The sequence below is a fragment of the Globicephala melas genome, chromosome 11 (assembly GCF_963455315.2).
Source record: "Globicephala melas chromosome 11, mGloMel1.2, whole genome shotgun sequence".
NCBI lineage: Eukaryota > Metazoa > Chordata > Mammalia > Artiodactyla > Delphinidae > Globicephala > Globicephala melas.
Window position 1 is genome coordinate 2755433 of NC_083324.2, and position 25519 is coordinate 2780951.

The window sequence follows — 25519 nt, forward strand, 5'->3', positions numbered from 1 at the left end:
GCTGGAGAGGGAGGGGAGCCGAGAGGCCGTCTAGGTGACCCCAGTGATGTGTGGGCAGGGCTGCCACGTCCTCCGACAGGGAAGGCCTGTCTGGGGGCCTTGAGCAGGCAGCTGTGGGCAGACACTACGGCACCCCGCCCTGGTGCCTGCCGGTCCCTCAGGGGTGGGAGGGAGGCTGGGCTGCCCAGCTAGAGAAGAGAGGCTGGCAGGACACAGACCTGCTCCCCAAATGCACACAACGGCAAGCAATGTCACCAGGCCTGGGTCACTTCTGGGCAGGACGCATGTGATTCCGGCAATAATCACGCTCATCTTAAGAAATTATAGAGCTTTATTAAATAAACCAAGTAGAAACGCGCCTATTTACATCCAAGTTGCCAGTTTGAGCTCAAGTAATATGCAAGGCACAATTCTTCCTGTCTCCAGCTTTAAAAAAATAAATCGCATGGCCCAGTCCCAAAGGGCTGAGGCGGATTCACGTGTGCAGCTCGGGGTCCACGCCTGCCAGGCTCCGGGCCTTCCTGGGGGCGGCACGGCACCCCGGCCTCAGGAGGGGCCGCGTCCTGGAGGTCTCAGCTGCTGTGTGGACGAGGGCTGGGAAGGAGGGCGTTTTCCGAGTCGCCCCCTCCCCGGCCCGTCCTGGGAGCTGCCTGGAGGGAGGCCGTCCCGAGGGGCGGCAGAGGCTCAGATCCGCGAGGTGCTTTGTACAGAGGGAGGGACAGAGAACATGGGTCTGTGCGTGGGCGGAACAGTGGAACACAAGGAGAGTCCCTGTCTCCAGGCCAAGGACATTTCCCAGTTCCGATTCCGAAGTCCCTGTGCTGATAGCGAAGCCAGGACAGGGAGGATGAGCCGGGCCCCCTGGGGCCGAGTCCAAGTACACCGCTCGGGAAACAAAGCACCACAAAGGATGGCCATCCACTCACAGTGGCCCGAGGCGGGCAGGAGGCCCAGCTCCCAGCTCCCCGGAGTCTCGGGCGCCCCCGAGGCTGAGACGGGCGCCCTGGCCCCGGTCCTGAGGCTCCTTGTGCAGGGACGGGGCGGCCCCTGTCACTCGTGTCTGTTCGCTGCAGTCATTTCCCAGCAGCAGCCCGACAAGGGGAAAAGTCCAGTTTCCAGAGAGAGAAGAACCCACACAAGTAAAAAATCCAATAAAAAGTCCTTTCAGCAAAAAAAAAAAAAAAAAAAAAAGTCCTTTCCCTGAGACCACTGCTATCGCAGCATCTACAGACCCCTTCTCCACAGACTCCCACCGGCTCCAGGTCCTGAGAAGGGAGCGATTTTAGAGACCAAGAAACTAAAAGCCGAAGTGTACATCGTCCCGAAACCCCAGACAACCAGGTTGAGGAATGAGCCAAGGTCTTTGCCTTTGCAAGACTCTCAGTAGAACAAGACAACAACACAAAAACCCCCAGACAACAAACTTAAACTCCTACTTATAAGAACAAGCTCGTGAGCATGGCCTAAACTACAGTTACAGGAAGAGGGGCGGCGGCGGCGGCCGGGCTTGCTCCAGGCTGGACCCAGCAGGCCCGGCCCTGGGGTGGTGGAGGCACGGGGGTCCTGGCCCTCCTGACTAGTGGGAGGGGTACACCCGGCTCCACAGCCCCGAGGGAGGGCTGGCTCTGCGAGCAGGAAGCAGCGCGTTGAAAGGCGTTGGCGATGAGGCAGGAACATCTAGGGTGGGAAGAGAGCCCCGGTGAGCAAGGAGCCAAACGGAGACCTCTACGTTCCTCACACCCCGCAGGGCCTACGCCAGACAACGGCTCTGAGGGGCTGCGGCCTAGCTACGCCCCCGGCTGCCGGGCCAGCGCACGAGGCCCACAGGGGCCTGCTGAGCTGCGCACGCAGCGGCCTGGACCGTGCCCCTGACTTCCTGGCGCGCACGGCCTGCCAGGTCCCAGGATCCCACGGCCACGTCCCATCCACAGGACACACGGGGAGCGGGACCGTCCATCTGGGCAGAGAAAGCTGCACGAACAGACTCCCACGTGTGCGAAGGGTCTGGAGTGCCCAGGAGGCAACGCGAAGCCCCCGGCGTGGCTCCAACAAACCGGGGAGGGGTGTGCTGGGGGACGGTTAGCAAGGCGAGCGCCCACTGCAAGCACAGCTGGATGATGAATCGGAGTTGACGTGGGGAAGCGAGCTGCTGAGCAGTCCACGGTTTTCCCTGGGGTCGCAGGCCTGAGAAGGCTGTGATTCTAGGGGTCCAGGATGCATGTAGGATCTTGTTACCCCAGGAACACCAACCTATATACACAGTGGTGTCCTCTTTCAAAAAACTCACGGAGCCCTTGAAGCCAGGCCATGGCCCCATAGGTCAGTAGACAGCCCCTCAAGGATTCCTTGTGGAGGGGAGAGAACCCTTCAATGGGAACCCGGAGACACAGGGATGCCACGGACAGCTGTGCAGGTGGGGTACTGCACAGCCTCAGGGGCCACCACTCACAGAGAGAGGAGACCCTGGGGTTGTGCAGGGTCACCAGGGCTTCAGGACCACCAGAGGCAGGGGCACCACTAATAGGAATGAGTCCAGTGATTCTTCTCCATCCGAGAAACACCTCGTCGGGACCCCCCAGAACCCTCACCTCTGAGTCAGCCCATCCAGCCCCAGCTGAGAGCCCTTCGCGGTAGCCCCAGCGGGTGGGACCCCGGCCCCACACGCCCACCCGCAGAGACAGGGCTCCCTGGCCCCAGCCCCTCCGGGACCAGCATCCGCCAGCTCCCGTTCCCCCACCAGCTCGCAGGCCTGCCCTCTGGGCCTCACAGCCCAGCTGCAGCTCATGCCCAGGGCCAAGCCTTCTGAGGCCTGGGGATCCTCCCCCGCCGCCCGCTCCTCGGGGTGGCTACTCACAGTGCGGGCTGTGCCGAGGGCTGGCTCGCGGGGAGAGGACCGGTGGTGTGCTGGGCTCCCGGGGTGTGCAGACCGCGTGGTAGGCTGCGAGACGCACGGGTGGTTAGAGTGGGGGTGAGGATGGGGGAGCAATCGGGGGGTGGGGACACGGCACGCCCACCTCACCTATGATCGTGACCGCGGTCGCGGCCAGCAGGGCAAACAGCGTGAAGAACATGACCTGGTAGGAGTCCAGGATGTGCTGGAAGAGGCCGGCGCCGTCTGTGGTCCAAGGAAAGAGAGTTACCGAACCGTGTGCGGAGGCCCTCACGTCGTGTGCGTGCTCAGAGGGTGAGGGGCCCCGGGTGAGAGACATATTCTGCATTTCTGCTCCTGCAGCCCTCAGACTCCTGGTTCCACTCCCACCTGGACCACTCTGCCCGTCCCTTCTGCCAGGTCCCTCCCAGCGGGTGTCCCGTCCTGTAACTCACGAGCACCAGGTCCCCGGCGATCCATCACGAAGGCCACGGTGACGGGGATGGTGATGGCCTGGTTAGTGGTGGGGCTGGAGAAGGTCAGGGTGGTGGACAGAGGCCCCTGGCTGCCGGCCGTGGGGTCCGAGATGCCGACTGTGTAGGTGACGAAGCTGGGCAGCCCCAGAGACTTCTCCTTCACGAAGGCCAGCACGGCCGGGGACCCTGACTTCACCTGGGAGAGACGTCAGGGCTGAGGGGCACACCCCACGTCTGCCTGACACACGTGAGCTGCCCTCCCGGGCCCGTGGGCCGATGGCGGGGACCCCACCAGTTCCCGCTTCCCAGGCAGGTGAGGAGGCCTGGGCACTTCTGACAGGCGTGCAATCCGCAAACTCAGGGGAGCACGCTGTCTATGCTGGGGCATTTTTAGGGAAAGGACAAATCAATATCATGGAATTCTAATCAAGAGCTCCTTAAAAAAAATGCTGCACTGCGTGAGCGATCACCAAACTCCAGCTTCCCAAGGGAGCAGCCAGGAGCTCTGTCCATGGCCCGTGGCCAGCAGCCCAGCCTGGGGCCCAGCAGGAGCTCCACCACCAATAGCGACTTCATGCCTGTGTCACTGTGAGGACATTCAGCTACGTTTGCCGCAGCGAGACCAGAGAAGGAGCCGGCGGAGACACCAGCGAGCCCTTCGCACATCACCCCGACCTCCTCCCGGCCTGCCGGGCCGCAGGACCGGTGTCCTGCACCGCCACTCAACGGAGGGGGAAACCCAGGCCCAGAGATGGGGACACCATCGTCCCCAGGTGTGCGGCATCAGTGGATCAGGGATAGGTCAGAGGTTAGAGCTTTTCTTCCTGCCCCTCGTCAGCGGGCCCTCCTGCCCTGAATTCATTCGTGGACACGTGACACGTTCGCTGAGCAGATGCCATGTGTCAGGCGGGCCCTGCACTCAGTGCTTCCCCCCATAAGTCACTTCCAGCCGGGGAAGACCGGGGGCAATCACGACCATTCACACGATTCTACGGGCCGACAGACAGCAGCAGTGCTATGGGGAAAAGGGTCAAGGGACTTAATTTTTAAAACCTTTTAGTTTTTTAATTTTGCGCCACGCAGCTTGCAGGACCTCAGTTCCCTGACCAGGGACTGAACGAGTGCCCTCAGCAGTGAAAGTGCGGAGTCCTGACCACTGGACCACCGGGGAACTCCCTTACAACTTCTAATTTTAAAGAGAGGTGGTCCAGGATTGCCACACCCCAGCTGGTCCTCCGTGCCTCTTGGTCCCTCTGAGGCCTTGGCTCCTGCCTGGTCACCACTCACCTCCAGGTTCTCCAGAACTTCCATGGCACCAAAGACCTTGACCTCGGAGCTGGTGTAGTGGTTGCTCAAAAGGATTTCAGCCTGGTCAGTGTAAAGCCCTGGGCTGAAGGGCACCTCGGCCCCGACCTGCTCTCCGGAGAAGTGGCTGCCTGGGATAGAGGGAGTGACCAGCAGTGCTGTCCTCTTCAGGCTCAGGTGCTTCAGCTGCTTGTCCGTGAGCCTGAGCATAGTCACCGAGCAGAGGTACCGGCCTGTGGAGACGAGGGCGTTATTCCACCTCATCTCCTCTCCACCTAGGCCCTGATGCTAACCCTGCTCCCTGGAGGACTCCTACCCACCCTGCAAAGCCTGGTGAGGCATGCCCTCCTCCAGGGGCCTCCTGGGAAGTCCCTCTTCAGTGCCCCCCTCCCTTTGGACACCCATTCTGTGACCAGCTCTCCCCGTCTCTGTCTCAGAATCCTCTGTTCATGGATTCCCCCGGGGCAGGAATGCCTGCTCCAGCTCTGCATTTCAGGGCCCAGCCAGTCTGGCTCAGAACAGGGGTGAGGGAACGGTGAACAGATACCACGACCCAACCCTGGTCGTACGTGAGTGGGGCTGAGCCCCAGTACTGCTGACGCCCCAGGTGCGGCAGGAAGTTCTGTGGAGGCCCGGTTGGGACTATTCAGGGTCCATGCCTGACCCACAGTGGGTAAAAGAGCTGAATGAACACTGTTGAGCGGTGCCTTGGAAAGCTCCAGATCCAGGAATCAGAACACCTGGGCTGGGGTCCCTCCTGTGCTCCCACCGGCCAGGCCTCTAGGTGAGTCCCTTCCATTCCTCCTCTCTCCCCACCACCAGCCAGGAGCCCCCAGGTGAGTCGGCTTCCTTGCTGACTGTTTCCCTTGTCAAGTGGGGGTAACATCGCACCCCTTGTGGGGCTGTGCTGGTGAATCCACGGGGCCCGGGACCACCAAGTGCCTACTCTGTGCTAAGCCCCAAGCTCAGGTCTTGCACACAGTGTGCCCTCAGGATACACCGCCTGTATCCCACACGGCAGCCGGGCTGCTGAGGATGCTTTTGCGCTGCTGCCAGAGGGACAGAGACGCAGAGCGAACCAGGGGGAGGAGGGCCTCGCCTGGCCCCTGGCAGCTGCAGGCCGGTGGCAGCGGATTCTTAGAAAGAACTGAGCAACCTGTCAAATGGTCATCCCCAGCCCCTCTCACGACAACACTGACAGTCTCGTTGCACGAGCACGGGACTCAGCGTCTCGGCATGTGCACGAGCTGGGCACTGTGCAAGCTCATCCCAGGGCCTGTCCTGAGCACTCACGGCATCCGGTGAGGGGTGGCCCTCCTCTCAGAGTGACCTGGTGACACTCAGGTCACTCCACTCGGCCAGCACGCCACTCCAGCCCGTGGTGCCGGCTGCCAGTTCCACGGCTCTGGTTACCAGTTCCGTGGAGCAGTTACACTCCACAGACGCCCATGCCCTCAACTACTGGTTGAATAAAGTCCCTTCCATCCCTCTCAGAGCCCCGTCATGCCAGCAGAGCAGGGCACCACCCTTCCCATTTCACGAGGGAAGCAGCCTCCTCGCCTGCAGGCTCTGAGGCAAGAAGAGCAGGAAAGGCCTGGAACCAGGTCCCCAGCTCTGAACCGAGTCCTTTCCGCCAGGTGTAGGTGGCTGCTGAGAGCAGCTGGGAATGCCAACCCCTCCCGGCGGCTGCAGGGAACCAGAGGCCGGGGTGACGGCATCAGTCCCCAGGCTGGGCTCCTGACGGATACCGCCCCCTGGACAGACAGCCATCGCGGGCCAAATGAACCGCAGGCGAACCTGCCATGCAGGTCAGTGTTCACTTCCAAACCCCGCGGACTCACCCAGGGCAGCGTCAAACTCCGGTTCTACGGTGAAAACCTCACGGGCTGGGAAGTCGAAGATGTCTTGCTTGAACTGTAGCTGGCAGCCGAGGAGGGATTCTGGGTGCAGGGCTGCGATGCTTTCCATCTGGCCGGGGGAGCACTCACCTGGGGACGGGAGGGGGTGAGAAGGCCGCGCACCCAGGCCCCCGAGGCCCCCACCTGCAGAGCCCCAGCACGAGGACATGAGAGCAGGCCACGTGGAGGCTGGCCGGCCCAAGAACCGGACCTGTGCCCACATTCCTCCTGAGGATGCCGCAGTTTATAAAAGCGGAGGACAAATGACTCATGATGTGGGAATGGGGGCACCCTGTAGCATGGGCAATTTCAGTATTTTTTTCAGAGCCCACATCCAGGGGCACGGCAGTGGGTCGAGCGGCTAGTGCATGTTGTCTGCTCCTGTCAGCAGGGAAAACGGGCGATTTATCCCTGGACATCAGGAGGGCACTAGTTCCCCACTAACACCCTGAGCATCGTTTGGGCAATGGCACAGTGCTGTCCACTTGCACTGGAGCAGGGCGAGAGGTGACCACGAGGCAGCAGAGGTGCATCAGAACCACGACAGTGGTATTGAATTCTACCAGTTAAGTGGTTTTTTAAAAACAGCCTGTATTGACGCATTTATTTCCGGCAGCTGCTGTCCAGGGCTGTCACAGGCAGGGGATGAGGTCGAACGTTCTATGCATGACTTGGGAGAGGTAATTATGAAAATCAGAATCGGCGGCGAGGCCTGCTAAGCCACGGTTTCTGGGATGAATAGTGGCTTTCTCCACTTGGGTGCCCTCGGGCTGACGTTGCACCTCCAGCCCAGAAACAGGCAGTTTCGCGGCACTGGGCTTTCAGGAAGATCCCTTCACTGCTTCTGCCCGTGGAGGACTCGAATTTCTAAAGAGCTGGAAGGGGTGGGCCAGCGGGGGTTAAGTGCCCGCCTCGGAGTCAGCGAGTTTGAGTAGGAAAAGCAGCAAAACCCCATCAGAAGGGCCCGAGGCCCCTGGCCTGGCAGGGCCCACGCGGGACACACGACCCCTCACTCCTTACCTCTCAGGTTAGAGCTCCGGTCTCCCACGGTGACCATCACTTTGGAGGCCGCAACCTCCTGGAAGCTGGTCTGGACGGGGCGGGTGTACCGGGCCACGATCTTCTGAGGGACGCTGACCACTATCTGGGGGGGAAGCCAAGGCAGGCCCTCGAGAGCTGACCGTGCAGGCCGAGCGCCTGGGACGCAGGTACTGCCCTTCCCGCGGCACAGGGGACAGGACTGAGGCTCCGGGGCTACGTGACCTGCTCAAACGGGGCAGAGCTGGACTAGACCCCAGGTTGGCCTGACTCTCCCTGGAGCCGGCTGCCCCAGCAGCGGGGCAGGGCGACACCAGGCCTGAATGCAAGCAGCAGTCGGGGCGGGCTGCAGACTTTGGCTCCCCTGTCAGTTATGATCGCGTCTCTGCACATCAGATGGGTTACTTAATCTTTCAGCAAAGAGAGAAGGATCCATTTTACTTCACTGCCATTTATTCAGAATAAATCAGCCCGACCAAAACGCAGACCCACACGGCCCAGTGGTGGCGGCCGAGGCTCATCTCCCCAAGTTATCTCCCGGCTCACCCCTCCCATCTAACCACTGAACACCTTACTGAGACAGGACGAGCCTTCCTAGGCTGGGTACCCCTTCCACCCTCCTGCAGGGCCAACACTCCGCCCTGCAGGCCCAGCTGTGGGCCACCGCCTCCCGGTGGAAGGCCGTCTCCGGCTCTGGGCAGGCGCCGAGCACTTCCTGCCCCCCACGGGCCTGCTTCCACCAGCACGTGAGTCCCTCGAGAGCAGGGACGGGGTCTCACTCCTCCCCAAGCTCCTGCAGATCCCGCAGCGCAGCCGTGGCCGATGCTGAGCTGGAGGGCCGGCCCCTCACCCTCCAGACTGACCGCAGTCACCTGCGCCCCTGCCCAGGTCCTTCCCGCTGCCCCCGCCTTCTCTGCTCCTGACTTCCACTCTGCAGTCTCCTGCCCCGTCCTCCTCCACACCTGGCAGAGGGCCCCAGGCCTGGTCCCGCTCCCTCCTGCTGTTCCCGCCACCCCCAGAGCTTCAGCCCCACGTCTGTGCTGCAGGCACCCCACCCTCCGCTGTCTCCAGCTTTGGGCCCCGGAGCTCCAGACGTGCCGGCCCAGCTGCGTCACCACCAGCCCCACCTGGAGGAGCTACAAACACCTCAAACTCCCCATCGTCCTCCCCCAACAGTGGCGCCTCCTCCTGTGCTCCCCTCTCTGCAAAGGGCCATCCTCCCCCTCGTCGCCCCAGCCAGACCTAGAGACTCATCCCCAAGGCCTCCCTCTCCCAAGCCCCGCTTCCAAACAGTCACCAAGCTCTGATGACCCTCCCTCCGGAGTCTCTCCAAACCCACCCTTAGTTTCGGCCTCCGCAGGGGTGCCAGTGAGGGCCCATCCTCTGTCTCTCAGCTGCCACCCTGCAGCTATGCCCCCTCCCTCAGGCTCTTAGACTCAGCCAGGCACCAGGCAATCTTCCTAAACATACTTCTGATCTATATCACTCTTGCCTTTAAAAAATCTCTGATGAATCCCTACTGTGTCTGGCATCGGTTTCAACATCTTTACCCCCAACAGCAGCAGCAGCAGCTCATACCCACGGAGCACGTGCTCTGTGCCGAGTACCATTCTAAGGCCTTCGCACACATTAATGATTCATTTAATCCACACAACGTTAGCCCCATTTTACCAGTAAGAAAACTGAGGCACAGAGAGGTCAAGTAACTTACCCAAAGTCACACAGCCTCTCAGTGGTCCAGCTGGGATTTGCACCCAGGCAGCCTGGCCCCAGAGCTTAACCACTGTTGTGATCTGATCGCAAAGCTAGCCTCCGCTCCCACACACCCCGGGTTCCAGCCCCAGGGCTGGCTCTCGAACCCTGCCCACCTTTCCCGTGCGGTGCCCTCCTCTGCCAGCTCCCCCAGCCCTGCCCGACCACCCTCCGGGGCTTCTTGGGGGTGGGGGGGGACTGCTTTATTCGTCTCAAGGTGCCTCTATCTGCACTGGGCTCGACCGCACTGCACGGTCGCAGCACTAAACACACCCGCTATTAAGTTAAACTGCTAGATTCCACAGGGCACACGCTGCTCTAAAAATGAGACGCGTGGAACGCAGCCAGACTGCTCATCGATTCATTCTTGGCTGGAGATAAACAGAAGAGAGAGTGGTTCTGTTCACCTCCAGAAAGACTCAAAAGGTGACTTGCTGGGGGAGTTTAACTTTGCCAGTGATGCCAAGTCGCTAAGCGGGACCACCTACGGCCGTGACTCCTGGGGGACGCCCACGCAGGCAATCCTGCCCCCAGGGCTCAGCCGAAGCACGTGGGCGTGGGGATCACCCCCAGGAGGCCGCCTCCGTCCTCCCACCACTGTGCACTAGGGAGCCGGCAGCCTGGGAGGGGAACCTGCCCCCGCCAGGCTCACGAATCCCCATCCGCCTGCCTCCTGAGATGCTGGACCTTCCTTCTTCCTGACAAACGGGAATCAGTCAGTACGGAATCTGAGAGTTCCACCCCGAAAGGCTCGGCCACATGGGCCCCAAAGCCCCACCTCCTTGTAGGTCTTCAGGTGCCCGGCGAGCTCGTAGTAAACGGTCACAGATCCCGCTTCCCGGGCCACGGCCACGCCCGTCTTGGGGTCAACGTGGAGGATGCTGCGGGCTGATGAGCTCCAGGTCCCGGGGATGCCTGGGAGGGGAAGCTGCACGTGACCCCTCTTTCCCATGACTGACACTCCAGCCACTGCATCTCACCTGGGTCACCTGGGCAGTGTGCTCGCCACCCCCAGCCCCACGCTCTACTGTCCCACCGCTCGGCTCCTGTCTGCGACCACAGTGCCTCCCCGCTGGGAATCTCTTGGTCATTTCCCACCCTGGGGTGACCCGGGCGCTGGCCCCCCAGGGCTGGCCCACTGCATGCCTCCCCACTGCACCGCCCCCGCCCGCCCACCCTGCTCAGCAATCCCCTTTGAACAAACAAGGCGGTGGCAGACTCTGAGCTGTCACTAGACGGCGGTCCTCAGTGAAGAGCCAATCTCGTCACATGATAAACGCAATGAAAGGATTCGACAACCACATTCTATTTGTGGCAAATAATACATGCTTTTCTTTAAAGGCAGCGTGTAACTTCCTTTTACAATGAGTTTAATTAGCTTTAAAACAAGGGAGCCGATTAGGAAAAAAATTAAGTAAACGATTGCACGTGTGGCTCGTGGATGCACGGGTGGTGCGGACAGTTGCCCTGCCGCTTAGCGGCTTCCTCGGCTGAAGTTCCCTCCTAGAGGCACCTGCCCGTGTAGCAGCCCCGCCAAGAAGCTCATCAACACCGAACAGTCAGGGACTTCCCTGGTGGTCTAGCAGTTAAGACACCGCACTTCCGGTGCAGGGGGCGAGGGACCAGGGCAACGATGATCCCATGTGCCGTGCGGCACAGCCAAAACCACAACCAAACAAAACACCGAACAGTCAGCTCCTCGGCTGCACCAGCCACGTTTCCAGGGTCCCGTGGCTCGTGGCTATGGGGGTAGACGGTTTCCACAAGGGCGGAAAACCCCTAGAGCGGGGGGGAGGGGCGAGCTCCTCTGTAGAGGGCCAGATTGTAAGTCTTTGGGGCTGTGTGGGCCCGAGGGTCTCTGATGCCACCACTCGGCCCAGCAGATGCAGCGTGAAAACGGCCCCTGAAGACACGGAGATGCAGGGGTGCGGCCGAGCACCAATAACAGCCTGCTGCAGAAAGAGACGGCAGGCTGGCTCTGGCCGGCGCGGCAGTTTTCCGACGCCCGCTCTAGACCATCACCAAGCTCCACGTGCACACCTGTCACAGCGGGCTGAGAGCCCCGTCCCACCTCCCAACCAGAGATGGTTCCCTCGGCCAGAATCTCTCGTACCTTCCAGGCTGACCAGAACCGTGGCCAGACAGAGGACGTCCCCCACCACCACTGCTCCGGACAGCTCGGGGGAGATGGCCTGCAGGACAGGCAGCGGGACGAAGTCAGAGAGGCCGCCGTGCGCCGCGTCCCACGCTCTGAGCAGTGTCAGGCCCACGCTGACCGCGCGGACCACGCAGGTGTTGTTGGTGGCGCCCTTCCCGATCTGCACAAACTCGTCCCTGGGCACAGGAGACGTGGCTCTCAGTCTCGGGAGAGGCCCCAGCTCTGAGGGAGGAGCCAGCGAAGGGCCCCCGCACCCGCCCACTGCGCCCTGATGTCACCCGGGTGAGGGACCCGCAGGCCACACCGACCTGATTCACCCACCACCCGGGTGGGGCGGGGGGACCCAAAGCCCAGACAGGATGGCCAGCGTCACCATCCCCCCAGAGGAAAGTGATGTACCCTGTGCTCCCATCCCTTCCCAGTAGGGAACCAGGACACTCGGGGAGGCACAGGCTGCCTTCTGCCGTGTTACTGGGACCAGTGGTATTGCCCCTGCCCGCTTCCTCATCTGCCAAGTGGGGCTGACAATGTACCCACATCACAGGCTTGACGTGAGCCGCAGACCCGGTCAGCAGCTGGAAAGGGCTTAGGCCAGCAGCCGGCACATGGGCACACGGGGGGCACTCAGTGACGGCAGCCCCCGCGGGGCCGCAGGGACGGCTGGGCTGGGCAGGGAGAGGGTCAGGGTCTCTGCTCCGTTGCCTCCCTGCCCACACCCCCAAGCCCTGACCGCTGTCTCGGAGATGGACGCTCCCCGCCACAGAAGGCCCGTGTGACTTCTGCAGGGGAGCTGGACAGGGGGCTCCGTTCCCTCCAGGGCAGCCTTCACGCCAGACCAGCAGATGCCCTGCTCTGTGCAGAGCGCCACGGCATGCCACAGGCCCTGGCGACCACAGCCTCAGTTGGTGGCCCCGGGGACTAGGCCACGTTCTCCACGTGACAGGTGTGAACACAGCGGCCTGGAAGGGTGACCCGCCCAAGCTCATGGGCCCCATAAAGGGCCGAGCCCGGCTTGAACAGGGCCCAACTCCAAACCCTGCTCTCCCAGGGCCCAGCCCTGGGTGTGTTCAACCACAGGGGACACATCTGCTCCAGGGCCCATGGGAAGCCCACGCTGCAATGGTCACCAACACCAGGACATGAGCTTCTGAGCCCAGAGAGGACTCTCTGGAGCGCTACTCCTTCCTCCTAGGTCTGGGGCTCCCCCCTCCTGCTCTTAGCTTGGTCTGCGTCCCCCAGGACAACGGTTCCTAACCTTTAGAATCACCTGAAGGCCTCGTTACAGCCCAGATTGCTGGGCCCTGAGAATGTGCATTTCTGAGTGTCCCAGGCGGTGGTAATGATGCTGGTCTGGGGACCACACTTTGAGAACCGCTGCTCCAGTAGACTCAGACATGGGGGCAGGTCTAGCCCGAGGCCACAGCTCTCTTTCCTGGAGACCACCCCCTCTCTCCTCACATTAGGCCTGAGGCTGCATTTGTATTTCAGAAGCACCAGCCAAAAAGAACTGCCCTTGGAGCCCAATGGGACCTGGTATCCAAACCCCACTTCCTGGCTGTGTGGCCCTGGACAAGTGGTTTGACCTCTCTGGGCCTCTACAAATGGGTGACAGCGAGGAGTCGGCGAGACGGCACGCAGAAGGGCTTGAGCGTTGGAAGGTGTGTGTCTTCTCTGACCAGCTTTCGTAGCAGGTATAACTGGCGCTCTGCACCCACTGACCACAGGGCCAGGCCAGCGACCAGGGCTGTATGCATCTCCCCTGCAGCCCAGCCTTCACGGCTGCACAAAATCTTACTACAGACCTTCCAACCACAAACCCCAACATCTGGGTTTTGCTTCCTGCCCACTGGCGCACCTCTGCTGAATGACTGCGTGCCTTCCGGTAATACAGACTCTCGGCCACGCCTCCCCTTGCTCCTGATGCCTGGCCGAGGCCGGTGCTTCCCCCGTGGCCCCTGCGAGCAAGGCTTACCCCCTGCTCTTGGGAACCGTGAGTAACAAACTCTCCTCTCAGGGGCGCTGGCCTCTCTGCGTGGCCATCAGTCACCTGCGTGAATCAGATCTGGGTCTGATCGAGACGTGACTTCATGTGGGGAACGAGGGGGGCCCACCCCTACCTATTAGTTGCAAAGTTGAGGACAGAGTTGTGAGCGTGGAAGATGTCTCCGGAGTTGTCGTGGAAGTGGACGGTGAAAGTCACGGTCACTCCCAGGGGCAGGGCCGCCAGAGCCTCCTTGTTCTGGGTGTGCAGGGCGGGGCTCATGGAGATCCTCAGGTAGGAAACAGGGGACACCTGGGGACAGTGAGCAAACGCAGTGACAACTGCACCAGGAACACCTCTCTGAAGATCCCCCTCCCGAGAACGGACGCCTGCCCCTAGCCGGTCCCCATCTCAGGAGGCGTGGGGGCTGGATCGACTTGGGGTCATGGAAAGAGCGGCTCAGCCCGCGACGGTGGCCCCCTCCTTGCATGACGGCCGGCCTCGCTCTCAGGAAACCCAACCCACAAGAGTCAAAAGCCATGACTGTGACAAATTACATCATTATTCATGTTGCAAAAATATCCTCTGGGCTTTGACTGCTCAGCTTCTTTGGAGGACCTGGCTCCAGGCATTTAAACTAGAAACAAGGCCCGCTCGGACTGCAGGGGCAGCGTTGCCTGGGGGCCTCCGTACGCTACAGAGCTGCCAGGAACAGACGCCCCAGTTAGAGGGGAGACGGGAAAAGGAGGGGATGATGGGTTTCGGGAGCTCTAGATAGCAAGCTCTTTAGAGAACAGACTTGGTTCTCTGACTCCAGGTAAAATCCATCCTGGCCGAAAAGCCAGCCCCCAGAAAGCCCAGTTTCTTTGACGAAGATCAGTGGTGCAGTGACCGGCACGCAGCTGGTGCTCAATACTATTTGTTGACACAGGATGGGGGGTCAGTCACTTTCACTTACTCGAAAACTAGGGTGGACGGTTCCCTGCTAGACACCCATCTTGAAACAAAAAGATGTTAGGAAGGAAACAGGCCCACGACCCAAGCAAAATCTAAATATTACAGTGGTCGTGTATTTTCTCTGTCATTGAGAATCAGTTGTGCAAAGAAAACTCTGTTCAGGATAAACCCCAGGATCCGACCCAGGGACGCCCAAGGAGAAAGTCCTGTCTCTGAGGAGCACAGAATGGCAAGGGGACACGGGAGTGCCGGCTGGGACTGAAGGACGCCAACCCGGGCCAGGCCGACGTGGGCTAGAACCCAGAGCCTGACTCTCAATTACTGTGGGACACCCTGAGTCTTGGTCTCCTTGCCTGTAAGACGGGTCACCTCATCCTACGAGGTGCCGTCTGTAATGTAATGGTTTCTGGGTCAAGAGCCAGCACACACATTCAATGCTGACTGGTCAGGACACTGGAGTGCCAGTCCCAGAAAACCATGGACCTCTCTGGGCCTCAGTTTCCCCATCTATGAGACGAGGTCATTGCCATCAATCATCTCCAAGGATCTTCGGCTCCGACACCCAGAAGATGCTGCAGCTTCTCACCTAGGACCTTTAATAAACTCTTGCAGACAATCTCTTGGCTGGAAGGCGAGTATATTCACTCACACACCTGCGAGGGGAAAGCAGTCCTGCTGATTTTATTACTCCAAAAAGGAGGCGGACGTGATCCTACCTTGACAGCCACGATGATGGTCTGGTTGGCCCCAAAAGCCTCTTGGGCAGTCACTTCGACCGTGGATGTCCCGATCATGGACCCCGACACCAGGAAGCCTTTCTCATCAACATGCACGATGGGAACCTTCTCAGGCCCGTCCAGGACATGATAGCTCAGAGAGGCAGCGCCGTCCCTTCGGAAAACAAACCAGACCCGTGTTCACAGACAGCAGGAGTGTCACAGCAAGGGGCCCGGGGTTTGGGAGTCCCGCTGCTCCTGGGAGAAGAGGCCCGATCTCAGCCCCGCCGAGCACCGGGACGCTGTGCACAGCCCGCTGCAGCTCCTCAGTTGCCAACAGGAAACCTAACTTGTAAATCCAAGGGTTCCAAGGAGAGCGGCACCTTCCACGAGCCGGTCAGTGGGAGGGAAGGGAGGGAAGGCTGCGGGAGCTGCGGGTCCCCTCAGCAGCACAGGCAGCTGCTGTCAAAGACCCCTCTGCGGTAACTGTCTTCAGTTTGCTGAAATAAGGCAGCCGGGTGCGGCGGGAAGAGGATGGGGCTCTGAGCTGGACGGAGCCCAAAGGCAGACCCAACAGCCCGCTGACAACTATGCACCTTTAGGCACGTGTCCCCTCTCTCGGCCTCGGCTTCCTCAACTGTGAACTGGGAGTTATGGCCCTGCCCTGTCCTATTTCCAAGGGCCAGTAACTGGATAAAAACGGGCCACTTGCTAAGAATGTGGTTTGGAAAACTACTGATAATATGCACTGGGGAGAAGACAAATTATGCAGTATTTTATGCTCTTTTACATATTCATTGATGTTATAAGGAAAGGAAGGAAGGAAAAGCCTCCCAGGCCTGGCCCCGCTCACCCTCTCTCTGTGCCGCAGCCCCACAAACGCTCTGCAGATGACTTGAAGCAAATGTCATTGCTTCTGCCTCAAGTTTCTCCTCCCTCATCAACCCCAGCCTCTTAACCTCCTATGCATCCTTAAGTCCCAGCTCCAGCATCTCTACTGGGGGTGTGCCTCCCCGGATCCTCACATGGAAGGCCTTCCTTTGGGCTGTGGCTTCAACACTGTACCTCGTTTCATTACAGCCCTTCTCTCTCTCCACTGCCCTCTTCCCCACCGGACTCCTCAAGGGCACGGCTGTCACCCACCTTTGACCTAGAGCCCTGCACGGAGCCGGGAAGGGACACTTTTGGCTGTGCGTCCCCCACGTGTGTGTCTCTCCAGTGGTCCTTACAATGCCCAACTTTGCACCCGCAGTTCACACACAAGGCACCACTACCCAAAGCATCGTCTTAGAATGCCGGGCAGGAGGCAGGTTTGCAGGCAGGCTTCAAAACCCCGCTTCTCTGCGTTCATGCATGTCCCCACCACCCAGCAGGGGCCGAGATCCACATTTTCACGAACCCCCAGGTGACGCCCCGGCTCCTAGACTACACGGAGCAGCAAGTCTTGAAGACACAGGGGCATTCGAGAAATTGAACACCTCCAGGCTGGCACTTTTCCCCCTCTGAAGCAGTGGATGTCCGCAGAAAGCATGAGAGGTTCTGGGCCACAGGGAGAAGAGGGACCCACGGGGAGACGCCGCAGACGAGCAGGGGACGTCCACAGTGACGGGAGGATGGCAGAGGTCAAACCCGCTTCCAGCGCGACGCCAGGAGGGAGGTGCAGCTCGCCCGAGGCACCCACGGCTCCTGACGACTTGGACAAATGAGCCGTCGGATGTGAGCACAGCTTCGCAACCTGGACGAAGCCGCGTCGAGTCACCTACCTGTTTGTCTGGAGCTTGACAAATGAGTTGGGCGACATTAGCACGTGTTCTGCTTCTATCTCAGGGTTCAGCAGCCGCAGCTTTTCAAACACCTGGAAGAGAGGGGGAGTTTTGTTTCCTGGGATCCCTGGAACCACGTCCAGGGTCTGCTTGTCTCCCAGGGGTGAGAGGGGCCGGTGCCAGCACCTGTTATGCAGCTGGTGATGCGGTGGCGAGGGCTGAGCTTTAAGAGGCTGAAGGCGCGATGAGGAGGGACAGCAGGTGCGCTGGTGAAGCCCCTGGGGCTGCTTCACAGAAGCACGGGCCTCCCCTGAGCCCTCGGGACATATGTGTGTGGAAAGCGGCAGAGTGACGGGGCCCAGGGTCCTGCTCGGTGATGCTGCCAGGACGGAGCCTGGAGAAAGCTCTCAATTCGCCTCTCAGAGAGACATGCTGCTCCTTACATGCCCCTCGCAGATCCACCCCCTCAGCCCTGCCTCTCGCCCTCTAGCCTGCCAGGCTCCGGCAGGATCCGCACAGAACTGGTACGGGGTGCCTGGTGACCTCAGGCCAGCAGCCGATAAACCCGATGACGTCGGATGGACTCTAATCCTGCCACGGAGGCAGCCCTCCCCTGGGGCTCCAGACCCCTCTCTGCACGCAGCCTGACGCGCCCAGCACCCTTCAGGTACCTGTCTCCAGGGACCCATCTGAGCCTAGATGCCAAGCACAGCTTTGGCTCCCCGCTGGCTTCTGCTCCGATCAGACCAGCTGGACGCTCCTAAGGGCCTGTGTCTAAAATCATCTGAGCTGATGGATGATTTTCCGAGAGGAAACTGGCCTGACTCCCCTCCCTCCGCGCACCGCCATGTTCTGACCGTACACTCAACCTCGATTTCCTCATCTGTAAAAAGGGTCTAGACGTAATCATCCTTGCCACGCTTGTCTCACAGAGCTGGGGGATTCGTGCGACACGACGGAGTGGCAGTGCTTCCTCACAGGGCACGGAGCACGGCCTCGGGAGCCAGACCGGGCTCTGGAGTCGCGTGAGCACTGCTGCCAGGCAGGCGGCATCCAGAGTGAAGCTGCCTCACTGATTACGTATCTTGCGGGAAATACACTCACAGGCAGGTCCCCTCCCACTTTCCTTAGGCATGGACCTCTGTGGTCCCTCTTGAGATGGACGTGAAGGTACAAGGGGGACCTTCCTCTCCTGTTATGTGACCGGCAGAAAAGCACCACTGCCAGCACCATGGTGAACGGCCTCGGTGCCAGGGAGACGATGGGGGCTGGGGCGCCTGTGATACCGGGGGGCACCTCTCTATCAACGGGAGGCTGGCCCTTATCTCTTGCTGGTTTTGCCGTGTGGCATCATGCCATGCATTCATACTGGGCTTTTAGACAAAATCTTCCTATTTTTAAATGTTGGCAACAAATAAAAATTGTTTCAAAGCCCTGAGTGAGCCAAATAAAACACCTCTGTGGGCTGGATCCAGCGCCTCTAAGTTTCCGATGTGCTCAAAACCCATCTGCTGTCAGCCAGGGACACCGCGGCGCAGAGAGGTTAGACGAGCTGACTGAGGTCACAGAACCTGGCAGCTGCAAAGCCCTGTCTTTAATTTCAGGATAGGTGTCAGAACTTGCTTCCTTGTTTTCAGCTAGGAAGAGCATGTATGTGTGTGTTTCTACGTGTGTATTTGTCCGTGTGTGTGTGTGTTTGTATGTGTGTGTGTGGTTTGTGTGTGTGCGTGTCTGTGTGTGTGTGTGTGTGTGTGTGTGCGCGCGCCTGTGTGCCTGTGCAGGCAGGGGTGAGGGGGGTTGGCAGACAGGCGTTTCTCTTTGAAATCTGCTTCTTTGCCCCTAATGAGGTATGTGCCTGGTTTAGAAATGGTTTGCTCCTTCCTGAAGAGGGGGCTTGAACCCATTTCTTTTCTCATGATACTTAGGGGCTGCTATCAGTTTTTCTTTGCAATTTAGGGGAACCCAGACATTACTGAGCCCCAGATTAGCAGAATGGGGTCCCTGAAGCTAAAAATGCTCTTCGTTGTTTTTACAGAGGGGCCCAGAGGGGGCAGGGGTGGTAGAGAGAGACGTGGGTCGAGCCCTGGGCTGGACAGGGGTGGCTGGGCTCTGGTCCTGCCTGGTCCGAGTCCTGCTGGGTGCCCCCCCAAGGGGCTCTGAGCAGGCCACCTCCCGTCCTCAGGCTCGGTTTCCATCAGTGAACGATGGGTCGCACCCTCTGTCTTCCAGGCACATCCCTCGAGGCCTTTCAGGACCCTCTGCTGCCCACTCCCCAGGACCCGCAGGGACACTTCACCCCCAGGGCCGCTGGCTCATCTAGGGCAGCCGCACCTGCAGCTCCTGCCCCGCAGGCTTTGTGGGAGCCCGCCTGGGGAGTGGGGAGAGTGTGTCTGCTTCTGCTAAGTGCGTCACATGTTTGTGAAATATACAGACAACTAAATGAATGCCCGGCTCAGACAATTTTCCAGGCTTTTCCCCCAAGAAGGCACCCCAGACTCTGAGCTCAGAATTATCTGCTATTCTGGGAGCACATTAAGCTACTTCAGACTTTCAGCCCTGTGCACATGCCAGGCCCCCCAATCCTGAAACATACCCCCTCCGTGAAGCCCTGGGTCACCCCATCTCTGGGCTCCCACAGCACCTCATACCCCCAGCCCCCTGACATGTGCCCACAAGGCCCCTGGGAGGAGCAGGGCTGCTGGGTTGGCCTTTGCTCTCCCGCTAACGGTGGCTTCTGCCCACCCGTCCTTTACCTGGATTTGGATCTCGTCAGAGAGCTCTTTGGCGAGGCCCAGCAGCTGCCCGGCTGTGGGGTCCTGGGCCTTGACCACCACCCTCAGCCCGGTGCGGCCCTTCACCCGACCGTGCACGTTCATGGCAAAGTTGTACTGCGACGGCAGCCGGAGCGATGCCTGCGACAGATGTCGAAAGTGTCCCCAAAGGGCAGAGCCGGACAGGAGCCCCAGACCCCCTGCACTGCCTGAATGCTCTCATCCTGCTGCCTTCCCGCCCCGTCAGGGCCTGCTACCTGGGGGCTGCAGCCCGTGGCCACCTCAGCACGAGCGCAGGGCGCCCCACGCTGCGATTCATGTTCACAGTAGCCTGTGAAAGAGGCTAGGCCAACCAGCGTTCTCACACAGGACTTCTCAGAGCCTCGGCTGTGCGGGGGGTCAGGCGAATCACCAAGAAGATGTTAGACTTGGGGTGTCCCCCCAGAGCCCCCGCCGTGGGCTATCTGTGAAAAAGTCACACGTCCGGGTACACGGGGACAGTCCGGGGACAGGACTCTGGTCCCATAGGGTCGGGGGGAGGCTCTCGTCCAGCACTAGATGAGCTTCAGGAAGCCTCCAGGAGACCCCCATCCCATGCCCGGCCCCCTCCCCCCCATCCATGGAGAGGACAAGAAGAAACCCCCAGTACCAACCCCACTCGGGTCCTGGGTGACCAAGGCCCACACAGGGTGGCAGCCTGTAGTCACCAGGGCCGGCACCCGGCCCATAGCCCACTGGCTGGGCGACCCCGGGCGCGTCCCCCCTCCTCACGCATGGGCTCCAGCTCATACAAACGGGGGCAGCACGTTCTCTCCAGCTGAGGCTTAGGGAGGGGCCGGGGACCCCCTAGGGAGGCCTAAGGGGACAGGGGTGGGGTCCTGGGATAAACCTGGAGAAAACCCCAGGGCTGCCAGGCGTCATCTCGGCAAGGGGGTCGGAAGCTACAGACTGGGGACCCCGACCAGGACCCCGAGACGTTCTGGAACTTCTGTGACATCCCCACCAGGCTGTCGTTTTTGCTGCCTTCCGCTAGCAGGTCACTAAGCCCCTGTGCAGCGCGGCTGGTCGGCAAGAATGTACTTAAAATGAAAAGGCTGCGGACTGTCCTGGGAACCGCGAGGGGGGAGCTGGGCGACCTGGTTCCTGGACACGAGCAAGACTGAGAGGCCGGGAGGGATACCGGGGAGCGACAGTGTGGCCGCAGCCTTGGGAGAAGGAGTCAGGGAGCCACAGGAGGGCGTGAAGCGCAAGACATGTGGTGAGAACCCTCCCACCCCAACACTGTCTGGGATGGAGTCGGGGGACTCTGGGAGGGTGGGTACCTCGTGGTGCCGCCCCCGGACGTCCAAGATGTCTCGCTTGGTGACAGACCAGTGGAAGGTCAGGCCCGGCACGGCATTGCCGAAGGAGAAAGGGTTCTGGTTGTTGGTGATCCCGGTGACGTAGACAGGCATCTGCGGGGAGAAGCCAGGCCTGTGACTGCCGGGGTCCAGCGGCCGGAGCCCCACCCCCCGGATGCTCCGGGGCACTGCCTGAGCTGCCGCCCGCTGCTGGGTGCTTCCCCGTCTCCGCAGGGCAATGGGAGCCGCACCCAATTCCTCCCTAAGCAGCGGCAGGTGCAGCATAGGTCCCAGGAGGCCTGACAAAACAGCAAAGGACCGAGCGGAACACAGCACCAGCCCCGCACCTCCCGTCCTTCTTGGGCTGCGGGCTGTCGCAGCTCGGCCGGGAGACCCCATTCCTAAACGACTGCCTCTAGCTCTGGGACACCTGCAGCGCCCCCAGCCCCCGCCACACAGCTTACCCTGCTCCCCTCCTTCTCAGTCTAGCGGGGGTCCCTGCTCACGAGGGGTGGACTCGGTCTCCGACAATCTGAACTGACCGAGCGCCGACCAGAGGGAGCGCGTGGAGGTGACGCGGCGAAAGGCGGGGACGGACCTGAGCCAGGCTGTGGGTCGGCGCCCCGTCCCGCCGCTTGCCAGCTGTGCGGACGCCCTAAGCCTGCCACGTGCGCACCTCCTCTACTGTGACGTGGACGTGACCCCGGAGCTACCTCTCGGGGCTGTTACGTGCCCCATGTGGACTAACACACAGAAAGCACCGAGAAAGCTACGCACCGTCCAAACACCGGCTCCCGAGAGGCGCCAGGTGCCAGTCTAGGTGCGGGAGGGCGACAGACTGGTGGAGACACAGGCATCACCTGCTGACGGCACCCACACGGGGCGACAGGCGTAAGCGCCGTGCGTAAGAGGAGATGGCGCCGTTGGGGAGAATGGCAGGGAGCCTTTGGGCTGCCGCAGGAAAGGCAGGGGAGTGAAGCTGGACCCCCAGGTAAACAGGGTTCAGCAGGTGAAGGGCATGGAGAACTGTCCCAGCAGAGGGCACAGCTCATTCTGAAGCAGAACTCAGGGCCTGAGCCCTGCCGAGAGGCTGCTCCGGGAGCTCAGACAGGAGGGCCTGGAGAGGTTCCCGCCTCACCTGGGTCTCCGTCCTCATCCGGGTGATGGGGGCACGGATCCTCACGGCCTGGAGCAGCAACACCTCCACCTCCACGAGGTCCTAGGAAGAGGGCTTGGGGCTCAGGCTGACTGTGGGCAGGCGCTATGTGCTAGTGACAGGAGTTTGGGGAAGGGACACCCCTCCCCCAGGAAGGAGGCTCCTGCCAAGGCCAGCTCAGAGTCACGGGTCAGAAGGCACCCATGATGCTCCTCCTCCCTAGGAGGCCTGGCTTGGCGGGTGGCTCGCCCCACGTGGACCTGGCTGCTGCCTCTTCCCTGCCCCTGGGGGTGCCGGCCTGGTCCTCTGAACCTACAGACCTGTCCGATCCAGATGCTCCAGGTCAGCACTGCAGAGACTTGGGGACACTGACCAGGGACTGTTCCTCTCTAGGCCAGGCAGCCCTCACAGGACAGGTCTCCAGAGCTCCCAACCCCAAATCCAGCCTGTCTGTCTCTGAGCAGAGTACCGGGACAAATGCAGGAGCCAGGTAGAGTGTGCTTAGAATAGACTATATCCTCCTTCCTTCTGAATTCTATACTCCTGTTAATTTGGCCAAAGACTAACTTTACTGGCTTCTTTGTAGTGCTGCTGACACATGCTGAACCCAGGCTGCTAAAACCCTTAAGTCCTTTGTACATACACTCATGTGAGCCCATCTCCTGTGCCTTGTGATGTGGGCTAACTCCTGGCACGTAGTAGGTGCCCAGCTAGCCTCCCTTCCCTTCCTTCCCTGCATCCTTCTCACTGCTGTCTTCCCTTGCTAGTCCTGGACTATTCCTCGGCTTTGGGAGCTGATTCTTAGGGTGACCCGAATCGCACAGATGGAACCGTGAGCTTCTGACCAGAGTCGCGTACCCTTCTGGGACACGCGGACCTCAGGGCCTCAGGCTGAGCCCCCACCTGCCTGGGCTCAAGGAGACGCCTTTCAGATGGAGCTGGCGGTGCGGCCTTTCCATCTACCAAGGGGCACCGGGGCCTTGCCCCGGCCCCTCCTCCAGCCTGCCAGATGGGAGACGCAGAGAGGTGGCCCAGTGAGGTCGGCCTAGAGAGGAGGGTGGCCAGGAGGGACTGCATGGCCTTGTGTCCTCTAGACCAATCCCCAGCCAGTTGCTGTGTCAGCTGTGTCAGCCACGCGGGGCCCCAGGAGGAGAAAAACAAGCCCATTCCTGAGGCTGCAACCCTTTCTTTAGAGAGAAACAAAGCAGGGCCTCCTTGGTCCTTAATTTTACTCTCCTATGCCCAGTGGTTTCTCGTCTTTATAAAATAGATAGGTAAACTTGGAGTATCCACCCAGTGATTCAAAAGGACTTTGTGGCGTAAGCGGGATACTTGGAGAGAGAGTGGAACTGCTGGGAAAGGAGTAAATCGATGCACTCAGTGTCGGGTCAAAGTCAGCCCCACCCCCTCCAGAGGGTCCCAGCGCCCCAGAGCTGTGTGTTCAGGTGCTCCTAACTCGGCGGTGCTCCCGGACTGCTGTCAGGAGCCCAGTTTCTGTCCACAGCCACACCAGCCAGGACAAAACGCCCTCTTCGAGCTGGGGTTCCACCGTGGCCTGACCACCAAGCTGACGCTCCTGCAGGTCGCGGCAGGCCAAGGACACGGGGAAGAATCCAAGCACCCTGAGCTCTTCTCGAGAGGCGGACATGCTCTGCCCTGTCCTTCCCAGAGGCCCACGGAAGTGCCTGGCCCTGGGAAAGGCAGAAACGATCAGACTTAGAGACACCTGCTTTCACCTGCTTGGAGTCAGGGCCACCGATATGGGACAGGGGGACCCTCCTGGGTGAGGCTTCCCCTGAGTCGGCCTCCAGCATCTCTGCTGACCCAGGAAATTGGTCAGGAAATGTCCCCCACTCCAGCGAGGAGGCGGGGGAGATGACTTTACTTCTAGCTGAGCAAAGATTCTGGCGGATGACTCAGGCTTTCTTTTTCGCCTGGAAATATAAATCCAGGTCTGAAACACTACTGGTGTCCAGTTACCCTCGTGTACAGCAGCCAAGTCAGCACATGCCTCCAAAAACATACACCATAACCCAGCAAGTGTGTCCGAGCCTAGAGCAGCCCAACTCTGCTAGGAGAACATCTCCAAGCCCAGCTGGAAAAGAAGACCTGAAGGCGGGAGGGCTCTGGTGCTGGCAATACTAGGTCGGGTCCTAGAGCAGCCGTGTGGTGGCCGTGGGTCACTAGCCCGTCCCTCGGGCCCATCACCTGCACATGAGCAGGGCAGAGGGTCCGGGGAGGACTCGGGGAGGCACGTAAAGCAGAGTCCGCTGGCACAACGGCTACTGTCAGCCTGCACTGGAATGGCCCCGGGCGTGGGGCTTGGGGACCCTTCCCCTTAAGGAGCAGCCGGGGAGCCTCAGTCTGGAGGAGGGCAACCTCGGGGGTACGAGTGCAGGGCTGGCCCTGGTGGGGGTAGGTGACAGGCAGGGGCTTGGGCTCAGAGGGCAGAAGCAAGACCCTGGGAGAGGGCGGCCCTTGGCAAGAGCCCCAGCCCAGCAGGCAGGGCTTCCTCCCAGCCCGGGTCACCAACCCCGCCAGCTGCCTGGGGAGCAACGAGCCTCACCCGCGAGGCTGTGTCCAGGGCGGATTCGGAAGGTGCCCGCTGCGGTGCAGCCCACGCCCTTACCTGTGACACGACGACGAGCCTGCCGCTCTCGGCATCCACAGCCTGCACGACCCCCGACACGGCGCCGTGGCCCACGGAGAGGCCTCGCACAAGCCCGGTGCTGCCCACCAGCGCCACGCTCTCATTGCTGATGGAGAAGAGGATGTTGGACTGAGGCTGGGGGCCACCCTCGGAGGTGATCTGGAGGGAGAAGAGCAGCGCCCGTCAGCCCGTCCCCCGGCCGGCCCACGCCTCACCCTCGGGGGCAAGGGTGCCAACACCCCAGCACTCTCCACAGCCCGTTCTGAAGCCCCAGGCAGGGGACACGGCCGCGGGTGGGGGTGGGGCGGGGGCGTGGCCTTTGGTTCCTACCTGCATCGTGGCCCCGATAATCAGCGTCACCTTCCTGGGTATCAACCTAAACGGGGGAAAGACCTGGGTGTGGAGACACAAGGGAGAAAGGGGCCCGCTGTGTTCCAAGCTCCTGCAGCCGGACACAGTCACATTCAGTTCCAGAGAAGCACGGTGCGCAGACATCACTCTTCTGAAGGGGGCGCCGGCGAGCGCCTGGGGTCCCGGCCAAGCCTGGGGGAGCCCGAGCAGCCCCCACGAGACCTCATCCCACCCCTGGGCCCGAGGATCTGCGGTCCTCAGGGCCGTGTTCTGCTCCTGCGGAAGCCACCCGGGAACTGTAGAAATGCCCGCTCCCCGGCCTGCCCCGGCCCCGCCAG

The 25519-nt window shown here is 60.9% G+C and overlaps 1 protein-coding gene across 1 annotated transcript in view; it reads right to left on the reverse strand.

The window, feature by feature from the left end:
* Nucleotides 1-313: 313 nt before the first annotated feature.
* The window catches only part of NUP210 (nucleoporin 210), a 100000-nt gene continuing 74794 nt past the window's right edge, over nucleotides 314-25519 (reverse strand). The window contains exons 24-40 of the mRNA XM_030849519.3: nucleotides 25161-25223; nucleotides 24810-24989; nucleotides 22163-22243; nucleotides 21007-21138; nucleotides 19667-19825; nucleotides 16914-17005; nucleotides 15151-15325; nucleotides 13614-13789; nucleotides 11452-11672; nucleotides 10117-10253; nucleotides 7569-7692; nucleotides 6492-6638; nucleotides 4633-4883; nucleotides 3325-3541; nucleotides 3020-3115; nucleotides 2855-2938; nucleotides 314-1677 (exon numbers count right to left, since the gene is read on the reverse strand). Of these exons, the coding sequence (XP_030705379.1) occupies nucleotides 1577-1677; nucleotides 2855-2938; nucleotides 3020-3115; nucleotides 3325-3541; nucleotides 4633-4883; nucleotides 6492-6638; nucleotides 7569-7692; nucleotides 10117-10253; nucleotides 11452-11672; nucleotides 13614-13789; nucleotides 15151-15325; nucleotides 16914-17005; nucleotides 19667-19825; nucleotides 21007-21138; nucleotides 22163-22243; nucleotides 24810-24989; nucleotides 25161-25223 (2436 nt within the window). The 3' untranslated portion in view covers nucleotides 314-1576. The remainder of the gene's footprint in view (nucleotides 1678-2854; nucleotides 2939-3019; nucleotides 3116-3324; nucleotides 3542-4632; nucleotides 4884-6491; nucleotides 6639-7568; nucleotides 7693-10116; nucleotides 10254-11451; nucleotides 11673-13613; nucleotides 13790-15150; nucleotides 15326-16913; nucleotides 17006-19666; nucleotides 19826-21006; nucleotides 21139-22162; nucleotides 22244-24809; nucleotides 24990-25160; nucleotides 25224-25519) is intronic.